This window comes from Astyanax mexicanus, chromosome 4, assembly GCF_023375975.1.
Source record: "Astyanax mexicanus isolate ESR-SI-001 chromosome 4, AstMex3_surface, whole genome shotgun sequence".
NCBI classification, from domain to species: Eukaryota; Metazoa; Chordata; class Actinopteri; order Characiformes; family Acestrorhamphidae; genus Astyanax; species Astyanax mexicanus.
The window spans coordinates 58,507,780-58,521,525 of record NC_064411.1 but is presented as its reverse complement, the minus strand read 5'-3'; the positions used below and the strand labels follow the sequence as shown (position 1 = coordinate 58,521,525).

Genomic DNA, 13,746 nt, shown 5'->3' with positions numbered 1-13,746 from the left:
TTTGAGGTTCTGTGGTGTTGCTATATAGTTGTTATGGAGACCTGCAGGGTGGATATTATCTATCAAACATTTAGCCCTACAGAGTAGCACACCATGGCATCACAACTGGTCGCTATGGAGTTACTATGGGGTTGCTATGTATTTGCTAATGTTGCTTTCTGCTTTCCAAGGAGTGGTTGCTAGATTGTGGCTTGTTGGTTGCTAGGCAGTTGCTTGCTACTACAGTGGCTGGTTGTTGCCAGTTGGTTGCCAGGGTGTTGCTTGATAGGTGAGTTGTATAGTGCCGCTAAACATCTAGGATGCTAGGGTGGATGCTATGGTATCACAAGTGGTTGCTTTGCTGGTGGTTGCTTTCTGAGGAGTGGTTTCTAGGTTGTTGCCAGTTGGTTGCTAGGCACACACTTGATAGGTGGGTTGCATAGTGCTGCTAAACATCTAGCGTGCTAGAGTGGATGCTATGATATTACAAGTAGTTGCTATGGGGTTGCTATGTAGGTGGTTGCTTTCTAAGGAGTGGTTGCTAAGTTGTTGCCAGTTGGTTGCTAGGCAGTGGCTTGATTACTGGGTTCTATAGTGCTGATAGAGACCTAGCGTACTAGAGTGGATGCTATGGTATCACAAGTGGTTGCTATGTATATACTTATATTACTGTCTGTGTTTTCTATGTTGCTGTTAGTTAGTTGCTAGGCAGTTGCTTGATTACTGGATTCTATAGTGCTGCTAGAGACCTAGAGTGCTAAGGTGGATGCTATGGTCTCACAGATGGTTGCTGTGTTTGTGGAAATTGGGATTTCATGAAAATTTTGCATGTTTATGCTTTGAAATGAAACAGTAACAATTATGATTAAAACGTAACACTTTATTATTATTATTATTATTTAAACATTTGACTCTTTAGAACAAAAATTAACTATGAATAATACTGTATAGAAGATAAACACAAAATGACTTTTAAACTGTTTTTACAGTTTTAGCAGCAGGTTCTAACAAAATCCACCAGTTTTTAATTTTAACACATTTTTAAATTTCATTAAAACAAATTCACACTAATAACCCCACCCACTCATTAGCACTATTAGCACCTTCCCTTAGCGATGCTCTCAACAATAGAAGAGTCAGGACCAGCGCATGCCTCCTCCCATACATGTGAAGTGAGACTCCGCCCCTTTTGTAAATGCCGCAAATCAATAAAGCATCACTCTGCAGAATCACAGCAAGCACACTCGGAGGAGAGCGCCGGATCCCCAGCAGCCAAGATAGCGATGAACGTCTGACTGTTGGCGTCTGTCTAGGTTGTATTCAGTCAGTGGAGCTCCTGTGTTTTCTGTTATCAAGATAAACAAGCAGAACTCCTTGGAGAATCTAAAACATCTGTTCTGGAGGTTTTGGAATTCTGAAGCAGGTTCCCAACTTTAGAATAGAGTTTTAGCGTAGAGATATCTTCTTTTCTTATTCTTCTTGGATTGTAGCACCACTAAAGTCGAATAGATGACTCCTCTTCAGTAATTAAATTGAAAAGTACTCGACTTGCAGTACACACTAAACCAATAGGACATTAAAATACCTTTTAAATCTCATGTTCAGCTGTTTCTATTGTTTTTTGAGATGGACGACATCTAAGAAATAATCGTTGACTAATCGACTAATCGAAAAAAAAATAAAAAATCATCAGACTAATCGACTACCAAAATAATCATAAGTTGCAGCGCTAGTTGGGTTTTGTTAAATAAAGTGAATAAAATATCTAAAAAAAAAAATTATAGTTGTATTAAACCCCTTCCTGTGTAAATTAATGCACTGGAGGTGCCTGGTTGACTCCTCCAATATGGTGGCCGGCTGATATATATCAGGAGGCAGGGTCTATGGTTTTGTCTAGCAGTCAACAAATGCTTGAGCTGCTGCCCTCTAGTGGAGGCCTCCAGTAACACGAGTAACCCACAGCGCAAATACATCGACAGTTACAACAGTTTACAATGCAGCCGGTCGTCTACGCAAAACGTACAACCAAACTGCAAATATATAAAATAACCTTATTGCGAATTACCATGAAATTTTTAGGGACTGCTCAATCATGCTAGAGATACACTCACTATATTAAGTATTAATAAAAGTATTGGGACACTTTTTGATTTATTGTATTCTCTTAAAAATCAAGGGTATTAAAAGTTTATCCTGCTTCTTTTGTTCAGGGAAGACTTTTGACTAGATATTTAACTTACATAACTTTGAGGATTTGATTGCATCCAGTGAAAAGAGCTCAGGTTAGTGTAATCTCATCCCTGTAACCAAAGGTATTGGCTGGATTTTCATTGTTCCAGAGAACACAGTTCCTTTACTGAGATCCACAGATCAATAGGTTCATGATTATCTGTTCCAGAGAGTCCTATTCTATTGGCGATACTTCTTTATTACTGGAACTGTTGGGATTTAACCACTTTTCAGAGATTCTGTATTTTGGAATTTTGCAGATTCTTACTTGAATTCATTTTTGAACTAATTTTTGACCTGGACTGGTAACATCATTAACATCATGTCTGCACTGTACAGATATACTTAAACAGGAACAAGACAAGACTACAGAACCGAGGACCGTCCACGCTTCCACGTTCTCAAGTGTTCCTCAAGAGTCATCGTCGGTTTTGATGACGTGGAACAGCGTGACGTTGAACAGCACCTGGTGGCCGTTGTTCCAGCCGTAGAGCGCCCTCTCCCTGGCGTTGTAGTCCAGCATGGACATGTGGAAGTACTGGTTGTGGATGGGGATGTCCGTGTACTCGTAGCTGGAGGTTTTGGTGGAGTAGGAGTAATAGACCTTGGCTCCGGTCAGGTGGGAGTTGGTGATGTAAAGCGTTCCACAGATCATGAAGGACTCTCCGGCGTTCCTTTTGGAGTACTCAGTGTTCCATGAGTTCAAAACCTGTAGAGTCTCAGGGTCCAGCTGACTGATCACGATGTTTCCCGCATTCTGATTGGTCGCGTAAACCACCCAAAGCCCCAGCTCGTCCGCCATCAGGTCGATGTCGGAAAATCCGCCCCAAGTGTACGGGTAAACGTTGTGGAAGCCAGCGAACTCCAGAGCTCGCTGGGTGACCACTCGCCCACTCTCGAAACTGTACCTGACGATGATGTTGCTCTGGTACTTGTTGTAGTAGAGGGAGCCGTTGTAGACCACGTGGTTGGTTCCCGCCCAATGAAATGGCAGATTGTAGGTCCTGGACTCCACCCCAGCGATGAAGTCACTCATGGATTTGTACTCTCGGACAATCTTGTTGTTGGTGTAGCTGTCCATGTACCAAACCTGCAACGAAACAATCAATTGGCTACTTTGAGAAAGTTACGTGGTGGACATAGATCCTCATGATAGACAAAAGTTACGTAGACAAGAAATTGATGAGGTTGTCACGGAGGTTGTCGTTTACTGAAGGTCTAACAGTTCCTACCTTGCTGCTTCCTGTAGACACCTGTGGGTCGGTCATCCAGGCTCCGAACCGGGTTCCTGAAGTCTTTACGGTGCTCGGTCCGCTAATTTTCATTAGCTTACCACAGGCTGGAACAGAAAACCAGGCAAATAATCCACATATTGGATTAGAGGGACACAAGTCCACAAAATGTTTCCAAACAATCATATTTAAATCATAAACCCCGGTGCTGGTGGTTGCTGTGGTACTCACTGAGTTTGTTCATGCAGTTCCTCAGTCGTGTCTCCAGGTTGGTGACTCTGTGCTGAAGCTCCTCATAATCGAAGGCTCCGATCTCCTCCTGGATCCCCGTCAGAACCAGCGACAGGTTCCTCACCTCCTCCTTAAACTGGGAGATCAGACCGGCGTCGGCTTTATACTGGTTCAGTACTGGAACCAGCGGCTGCAGGTCAGCCATCTTCCCCTTTAGCTCCTGAGGACAGCGAGACAAAAACAGAACCATAGAGAGAACCTCCTTCTCTAATTTAACCAATCAGAGCAGCTGAGGGCAATTGATAACAGGATCTATGCCAAGAAACATTTTTATAAATGTTTTTGCATGATTGCCTTTGGAGTCTCCTGGTAGAACTTCTGTAACAAATATTCTTGCATACTGTAAACAGTAAAAAAAAGAAAGATCACTTAAAAATGATGAGTTTCTTTGATTTGACCAAATTGAAATTTTCTGCAAATAAATGCTCTAAATGATAATATTTTTATTTGGAATTTGGAAAAAATGTTGTCAGTGTTTGAATTCTATTCTATGCTGCTTCAATGTTGCAGACAGGAAGGGTCAGAGTCGTGGGCGGAGTCCTGCTGTAATGGAACGGTACCTGGAAGTTCTTGGTTGGTAGTGTTCTCCGGTTGGTCTCCACCTGTCTGAGTTTTGATCTCAGTCCTTTTATCTGACTCTCCATCTTCATAACGTACTGAAAATCCCTCTGAGTCCTCAGGTTCAGAACTTCAATAGACTGGGACATGTTCTGAATCTTAATCACAGAATAAAACACAGAGCAGATCACTTCCAGAGCTCCAGAACATTCAGCAGACGTTTAAACCACTAAACTCTTACCTGTACAGGTAAACTACAACTTACAGAACCAGGATACAGCTAACTGCTAACCTCACACTGAGTTCCAGCTAACAGAGAACGTTAGAAAAACGTTTAGAAGCGTTTGAAAAGGTTGCAGGAAGGTTAGTCTGTAAAATTACATAAATTTTAATGTATGACATCATAATGGTTTGCATCATATGTTATTAGAATGTTTCTCAAAAGACTAACATTCTCTGAAGACTAACATTAAGGAAATATTAAAAGTAACATTCTCAAAACTAAACATTAGAACATTGACACAAGCGACATTACAGCAATGTTACCAGAGTGTTTAAAAACATTAACTAAAAACATTCTAAGAACACCATTCAAGAAAACTTTACAGATTAAACAATGTAACAAAAGATTGTTAACTGTAACATTCAGAAAACATGGTTAAATTTTACAACAATCAAATCCCTTATACATTTTTAGAATGTCTAGTGTGCACTATATATTTTTTGTATTAATTGATAAAATGTTGAAGAAATATGAAGAAATACTAGGGAAACACACTAAGCTAGGCTATTCTATGCTAAGCTAAGCTAATACTTAAACTTAAAGTTAAAGCTTGGGCATCTCTTAAGTGTAAAGCTTTAGCCAGTAAATTCTTCTTTGAATTGTTTGTTACAGATAGATAACTGAAAATTCTATTGTTTGTTTTTAGCCTCTGACTCCTCCCCCAGTCCAATTTCCACACCCCAGGTTGCCAGGTATGGAACACAACAACAGGTAACCATCTTTTTAGAGCATGTAGTAAAACACCCCAGTAAATATTTGCAATGCAATGAACTGATGGAGACAAATTTAGATCCTAGAAGGACTACAAGACGGCTTCAGAGCTGCGGATTTTCCTGAGCTTTGGCTAAAGTTAGCTAATGTTAAATAGGTAATTAGGTAATATTTGAGATATACAACACAAACCAAACGTTTTACCGTATATTGACTGTTTTTTAATCTATAAACTCAAACCTTCTCCTGCAGAGTTCGGAGTTGTTTGCTCTTGGCGTCTCTGGAGCAAAGGTTCTGTTCCGGAGCGACGACGGTACAAATACACCGTCCATCAGCATCCTGCGCCGAACTGTACACCTGCCATCCCTCCTTTAGCCGGACGCTCTAAACACAATAAAATACAACACATTAAATTTACTATTTAATAAACACATTTAAAAAATCAACATACACAGCTGTTTTAAAAATAGAGAGCACTTCAGTTTCTGAATCAGTTTCTCTGATTTTACTATTTATAGGTTTATGTTTGAGTAAAATGAACATTTTTGTTTTATTCTATAAACTACAGACAACATTTCTCCCAAATTACAAATAAAAATATTCTCATTTAGAGCATTTATTTACAGAAAATGAGAAATGGCTGAAATAACAAAAACAGATGCAGAGCTTTCAGACCTCAAATAATGCAAAGAAAACAAGTTCATATTCATAAAGTTTTAAGAGTTCAGAAATAATCAATGTTTGGTGGAATAACCCTGGTTGGTTTTTAATCACAGTTTTAATTTCATGCATCTTGGCATCGTGTTCTCCTCCACCAGTCTTACACACTGCTTTTGGATAACTTTATGCTGCTTTACTCCTGGTGTAAAAATTCAAGCAGTTCAGTTTGGTGGTTTGATGGTTTGTGATCATCCATCTTCCTCTTGATTATATTCCAGAGGTTTTTAATTTGGTAAAATCAAAGAAACTCATCATCATCATTTTCACAAATCCGGAATAATCTTCCTGAATATGTTCGGGCTCAGACACTGTCTCAGTCAGTAGCTTTTGGTAATTAATGTTTTTTTATGTCAGGCTGTTTTATTCAGATCTGCCGGAGTCATTAGATAAATAATCACACTCTGATTATGTTGTGATAACGTATGTTTAATTTCATTGCCTTCCTGAATCTGTATTGTTGTGTAATAGAAGTTACACAAGCCTTTACGTTTTTTAACCCAGAGCAGCTCATTACTCTTTACTCCAACTTCCTGTCAATCTGATATAAACCAATAGCAGTTAGAGACCCATCCTTCCCTCTGAGGACTCTTCATTCTCCATTATCTTGTCCTGAATATGAATAATAACTGAGATACAATAAGAATGAAATCAGCGTCTGCTGAATAGCAGCGTCGGTCTAACAGGTTTCCACCAATTCCACAGAGAACAGCTCTCAGAATGAGCTTCTGATTTCCTCTGATTGATCTGTGGCTTTCTGTGGAAATTATTATTTGTGGAAATGTGAACCTGTGGTTCAATAGTAATCTGTGATTCAATAGTAACCTATGGTTCAATAGTAACCTGTGATTCAATAGTAACCTATGGTTCAATAGTAACCTGTGATTCAATTGTAACCTGTAGTTCAATAGTAATCTGTGGTTCAATAGTAACCTGTGATTCAATTGTAACCTATGGTTCAATAGTAACCTATGGTTCAATAGTAACCTGTGGTTCAATAGTAACCTGTGATTCAATAGTAACCTGTGGTTCAATAGTAACCTGTGATTCAATAGTAACCTGTGATTCAATTGTAACCTATGGTTCAATAGTAACCTGTGATTCAATTGTAACCTATGGTTCAATAGTAACCTATGGTTCAATAGTAACCTGTGGTTCAAGACCAATAGTTAGTTGTGGTTGAGTCTGAGTCAAGATCAATAGTTGGTAGAAGTAGACTCACCCTCAACAAACTCTTGATCTTGACTCAGACTCAATCTTGACCAACTTTTAGTCTTGATCTAAATTCAACTTCTACCAACTCCTGGGTTTGACTCTTGGTCTTGACTTACCCTCTAAAAAACCCTTGATCTTGACTTAGACTCAATCTCTCCCAACTACTGGTCTTAACCTGTGATTCAATAGCAACCTGTGATTCAATAACAACCTATGGTTCAATAGTAATCTGTGATTCAATAGTAATCTGTGATTCAATAGTAATCTGTGATTCAATAGTAACCTGTGATTCAATAGTAACCTGTGATTCAATAGTAACCTATGGTTCAATAGTAACCTGTGATTCAATAGTAACCTGTGATTCAATAGTAACCTGTGATTCAATAGTAACCTGTGATTCAATAGTAACCTGTGGTTCAATAGTAACCTGTGATTCAATAGTAACCTGTGGTTCAATAGTAACCTGTGATTCAATAGTAATCTGTGGTTCAATAGTAACCTGTGATTCAATAGTAACCTGTGATTCAATAGTAACCTGTGATTCAATAGTAACCTGTGATTCAATAGTAACCTATGGTTCAATAGTAACCTGTGATTCAATAGTAACCTGTGATTCAATAGTAACCTGTGATTCAATAGTAACCTGTGGTTCAATAGTAACCTGTGATTCAATAGTAACCTGTGGTTCAATAGTAACCTGTGATTCAATAGTAACCTGTGATTCAATTGTAACCTATGGTTCAATAGTAACCTATGGTTCAATAGTAACCTGTGATTCAATAGTAACCTGTGATTCAATAGTAACCTGTGATTCAATTGTAACCTATGGTTCAATAGTAACCTATGGTTCAATAGTAACCTGTGATTCAATTGTAACCTATGGTTCAATAGTAACCTGTGGTTCAAGACCAATAGTTAGTTGTGGTTGAGTCTGAGTCAAGATCAATAGTTGGTAGAAGTAGACTCACCCTCAACAAACTCTTGATCTTGACTCAGACTCAATCTTTACCAACTTTTAGTCTTGATCTAAATTCAACTTCTACCAACTCCTGGGTTTGACTCTTGGTCTTGACTTATCCTCTAAAAAACCCTTGATCTTGACTTAGACTCAATCTCTCCCAACTACTGGTCTTAACCTGTGATTCAATAGCAACCTGTGATTCAATAACAACCTATGGTTCAATAGTAACCTATGGTTCAATAGTAACCTGTGATTCAATAGTAACCTGTGGTTCAATAGTAACCTGTGATTCAATAGCAACCTGTGATTCAATAACAACCTATGGTTCAATAGTAACCTATGGTTCAATAGTAACCTGTGATTCAATAGTAACCTGTGGTTCAATAGTAACCTATGGTTCAATAGTAACCTGTGATTCAATAGTAACCTGTGGTTCAATAGTAACCTGTGATTCAATAGTAACCTATGGTTCAATAGTAACCTGTGATTCAATAGTAACCTGTGGTTCAATAGTAACCTGTGATTCAATAGTATTCTGTGATTCAATAACAACCTATGGTTCAATAGTAACCTATGGTTCAATAGTAACCTGTGATTCAATAGTAACCTGTGGTTCAATAGTAACCTGTGATTCAATAGTAATCTGTGATTCAATAGTAACCTGTGATTCAATAGTAACCTGTGGTTCAATAATAGGTAATAATTTAGACTCAATCTCTCCCAACTACTGGTCTTAATTTAGACTCAATCTCTACTAACTCTTGACTCTACTGCAGGTACGAGGTCTACTCCCAATGCCTAGTCTGTATTGGCACTATGGTAGATCATGAGTTCGTTTTCCAGTCAGAGCTGAATTTCTGACGTAAGTCATTTCCACAACTAATTTCCACAGAAAGCCACAGAGCAATCTGAGGAAATCAGAAGATCATTCTGAGAGCTGCTCTCTGTGGAATTGGGTAAAATCTGTAACTGGCTAATTGTCTTGACTTGCACTCAACAAACTCCTCTAATAACTTGTAATATTAATATTTTATTGTAGAATCTCCCTGAAGGTAAGATCAGTATGAAAAACATGAAGAAATAACCAATTTATATAAAATGAAAGAACTGGCACACACTCAGCATTCCCCTCCACCACCCAGAACTCCATTAGTGATGCAGGACTGAGTTCAGCAGATGCTGGGAGATGATGTATGATAATGCTGAGGTAAAGAAAAATACGGTTGGATCCATTACTCACAAAAAACCCTAAACGCTGCCAGATTCTCCATTTATTCACCTAAAAACCGATCATACATTATACAGCATGTCCAATTATCTGTGGACACTCATTCTAATGAATTAAATCAGATCCAGTACTTTCAGTACTTTCAATTGCATCCCAAAACACAGTCACTGTAGAGGAGAAGTTCAGCCAATAGAATAGGACTGTTTGGAGCAGATTAATAACATAAAAAACAAACCGTTTTGTACCATGTCTATTAACAGTCATGGACTAAAGAGGTTTAAATTCCCAGAGTTCCTAAAAATTGGTAGTGGTTGAGTCTGGGTTAATACCAAGACCAAGGCTCAGTCCTTGATTCTGAGTCAAAATCGAGGGTTTGTAGACGTGAGTCTAAGTCAAGACCAACTGCCAAATCTAGGAGTTGGGTTAGGGTTAGTTAAATTCAGATCAATACTAAAAATTTGTAGTCCTTGAGGCTGATTCAAGACCAATAGTCGGTAGAGATTTACTGAGACTGAGTCTCAGTAAAGACCAAGAGTTGGTAGAGATTGAGTCTGAGTAAAGATCAAGAGTCGGTAGAGACTGAGTCTGAGTAAAGACCAATGATTGGTAGAGATTGAGTCTGAGTAAAGGTCAATAGCTAGTTGGTAGAAGTTGAGTCTGAGTCAAGATGAAGAGTAGATGGAGGTTTGGTCAACATGTTGAAGCTGGTGGACCAGTTTGGTAAATATTATTATTTTGAGTCTGATGTTTTAGTTGATGAACAGCCTAATCGACCTGCACAAGTCTGCTAACCAATGTTACCATTTCACCAAAACTAATCCATGAATACAACCACCTTTATCTCCAGCTTGGTTAATTTGTTATAATTATTACATTTCCTTAAAATTAGATTTTTTACCAGATTTTAGTAGTTTAGAATTTAATATGCACACATGTCTAGGTTAATAAGAAATATTGGAAATTAGGAGCAGAGTTTTGAGGATTCCTCTTGCTTTAGCTGTATGATTTAGTGTAAGTGAGGGAAACTGTGGAATATCTGAAATATCACTATAACAAATAGTTGAGGAATTTATCTGTCAGAGTTATGAGAGCATGATCTGATCTACTGTCTAAATCTGAAAGCCCAGTGCACTCAGTGTTTGAATGGGGGGGGGGGGGGGGTGATGGAGGGGTGATGAATGGGGGGGTGATGGAGGGGTGATGAATGGGGGGTGATGGGGGTGGGGTGTTGATGGTGGGATGAAAGAGGTCTGCATTCTTTCTTATTCATTTTCATCTTTTTTTCAGAAGAATGAAAGGCTGCCTCGGGGGAGGTGCGGTTAAGAGCAGTGCAGGGAGATGAGTGGTTTTGACGCGGTGCTGATGAGGTTCTGACACAGGGCCCGTGGGGGTTCGGGCTGTCGGGTATCCAAACCGTTCGCTCGCCAACCAACAACCAGCAGCTCAGCAAAAACACTAAAAAACACTGTTTCAGAACTTCATTCACACCACAGATGCTGTTTCAATAACAATACCTTCTAGAAATACAGCTAAAAATGTAACGTCATATTTCTGAATTTGCAACCTGAACCAGTTGGTAGAGGTTGAGTCTTAGTTAAGATTTAAGCGGTAAGTGGTAGGGCCAAGGGGTGAAATGGGATTGGGCCTTAGAGTTGGTAGTGGTTGGGTCTCTGAGTCTGATTCAAGATCCAGAGTTAGTAGCAGTTGAGTCAAGATCAAGATTTGGTAATAAATGGGTCCCTAAGTCTAAATCAAGATCAAACGCTGTTAGAAGTTGTATCTGAGTGAAGCTTAATCTCATTCAAGTTCAAGAGATAGTAGAGGTTGAGCTTCTGAGTCTGAGTCAAGACCAAACGTTGGTAGAGGTTGCGTCTGAGTCAAGATGAAGAGTTCATAGTGGTTGAGTCTCTGAGTCTGAGTCAAGACTAAGAGTTTGTAGTGGTTGAGTCAAAGTCAAGATCAAGGGTTAATAGTGGTTGAGTCTCTGAGTCAAGATTAAGAATTTGTAGAGATTAAGAATTTGTAGAGCCTTGGACAAAACCAATAGCTAGTAGTGGTTGAGTCTGACTAAAGATCAAAAGGTGGTAGAAGTTGAGTCTGAGTGAAGATACAGTGTTATTAGAGATTGAGTCTCTAAGTCAAGTTCAAAAGTATATAGTGGTTAAGTCTCTAAGTCTGAGGTCAAGATTAAGAGTTTATAGAGATCGAGTCTGATCCAATACCAATAGTAGGTAAGAGTCCTTGAGTAAAGACCAAAAGTTGTGAATCTCATTTAAGACCAAGAGTTGGTAGTGGTTAAGATGGCTAATTGCTAATTAACATAAATCACATTTTTACATTTTAGAATACATGCTGTGCGGCTAAATGCCCCAAATGGTTGGGGCTACATTTTGAAAACAGGCTGTTTTTTTTTTTTAGCTTATTTTTGCATCTAGGAACCAATTTATTCTGGGTATGTTTGGAAATATTTAAGTTAGTAGAGCTGGTTTTCTCGAGTTCTCTGTACATCAGATGTCTGATCTGATTGGTTGAAGTTGTGTTATGTGATGTAATGGGTTGTTTGTGTTTATATTCCATATGGGCTGTAACAGTTTTACAGATAGATAAGAGGTTTCTGCGTGACTCATGTCGACGCCAACTTATGCATCAGCATGTGTTGGAGGAGGGTGGAGCGCTGCCAGTGCTGGAGCTGTGGGTGGAGAGGCTGGCAGTGTGGGGGTGCAGCTAATGCTGCAGTGTTTATCTCAGTTTATCTGTTTATTAACACAAGAGAAACTGTAAACAGCCCTGATCAATACGACCCGCAGGTTCTCAGGGCTTTTCTCAAACTATAGTTATTAAATTGTAAAAAAAAATCTATCAGTATTTTTATTTGGTTGGATGCTCACAACACTTGAGATTGAGGAAAGCGTAAATATATACCTAAATATTATCTAAATATTTACATAAAACAATTTAATTAGTTTAGTACAGGTCTTAATAATCTGGATTTTTAATAGGGCTGGACAATCTAAAGATCTAAAGGTCTGAATCTAGTAACACATATTTAACTATTTAAAACATAAAAATGTACTGGTTAATCTCAGGGAGCTTTACTTAATTATTTTACAAGGTTTTTATCTGAATATGTTTACAAAACTCATTTTTAAAAAGTTTAAAATCAAGTCCACTAATTCCTTTCATTTATTCTCAAGAAAGTCTTTATTTTAAAGAAATGGTTATAGACTGCATGTTCAAATAACTGATATTTATGACCATATAAAAATCACTTCTGTTACTGAAACTCATACCTGTTACTGGCATTCACTCCTGTTACTTTTTATGCAACTTTTCATGCTTTGAATGACAGGAATGAAAGTAACAGGAATGAGTTTTTAGCATAGCATTAGCAAAAACCTGAAAATAGCTAAATTGCAGCTATTTTTTGGGACTGTTGATTTTTATTTTTTAGTCATTTTGAACAGCCGCTGTGTTTAAAAGGAGGGAAATAATCTTGTCATAGCTGTAAAATCAAACCCAGTTCTCTATAGAACAGAATAAATCACCATTACTTCAGTCTGGATCCTGATCTTCTCATTTCTAACTTCTTTAGTTCTGTTTAAAACTGTTTTTATTTGAATATTTTACATTTACATTCTATCTTTATTTTTCTAGTTCTACATATTCTTCTTTTTATTTGCATCACATTGTTTTTGTATTGTTACTATTGTTGTATTTCCTCATATCTAATATTATCACATTTATTTTAATTACATATTTTTTACTTTATCTTTACATACATTTTTTTCCCTTTTTTTTTAGAACAGTATTAATCTGCTGAGTGTTATACAGTAAATGTAATGAAGATTCGGATCTGTCTGATCTCAGCATCACACATCGATCCAGAACACACACACACACACACACACACACACACACACACACACACACACACACACACACACGGTACTGTAGGGTGATGTACTCACGGTGGATGGGCGCTGGATGCAGAGCAGCAGCAGCAGTTTGATGGAGATCAGCAGCAGCAGCATCATCAGACCTGATACAGACCTGATACACTGCAACTCATCTTCATCCTCGTCCTCACAGACTCTCTCACACACACACACACACACACACACTCACTCACACACACACACTCACTCACACACACACACTCACTCACACACCCAGTAACACACACACCGGCGGAGTGCGGAGCCTCCAACAGCAGAGCAGGAAAGTTTCCAGCAGCCCTGACACAGCATCACTCCCAACTACAGCCTCCAGCTCAGCCAATCACAGCGCAGCATCACTCCCAACTACAGCCTCCAGCTCAGCCAATCACAGCGCAGCATCACTC

General features: G+C 38.6%; 1 protein-coding gene across 1 annotated transcript; it reads right to left on the bottom strand.

Annotated features, from left to right (window-relative positions):
* Positions 1 to 859: 859 nt before the first annotated feature.
* olfm3b (olfactomedin 3b) lies at positions 860 to 13,608 on the bottom strand. The gene is made up of 6 exons (XM_007240993.3): positions 13,373 to 13,608; positions 5,524 to 5,667; positions 4,292 to 4,447; positions 3,672 to 3,891; positions 3,441 to 3,547; positions 860 to 3,298 (listed from the first exon to the last, which is right to left on the bottom strand). The coding sequence occupies exons 1-6, from the start codon at positions 13,436 to 13,438 to the stop codon at positions 2,621 to 2,623; spliced, it is 1,371 nt and encodes a 456-aa protein (XP_007241055.3). The 5' UTR covers positions 13,439 to 13,608; the 3' UTR covers positions 860 to 2,620.
* Positions 13,609 to 13,746: the final 138 nt, after the last annotated feature.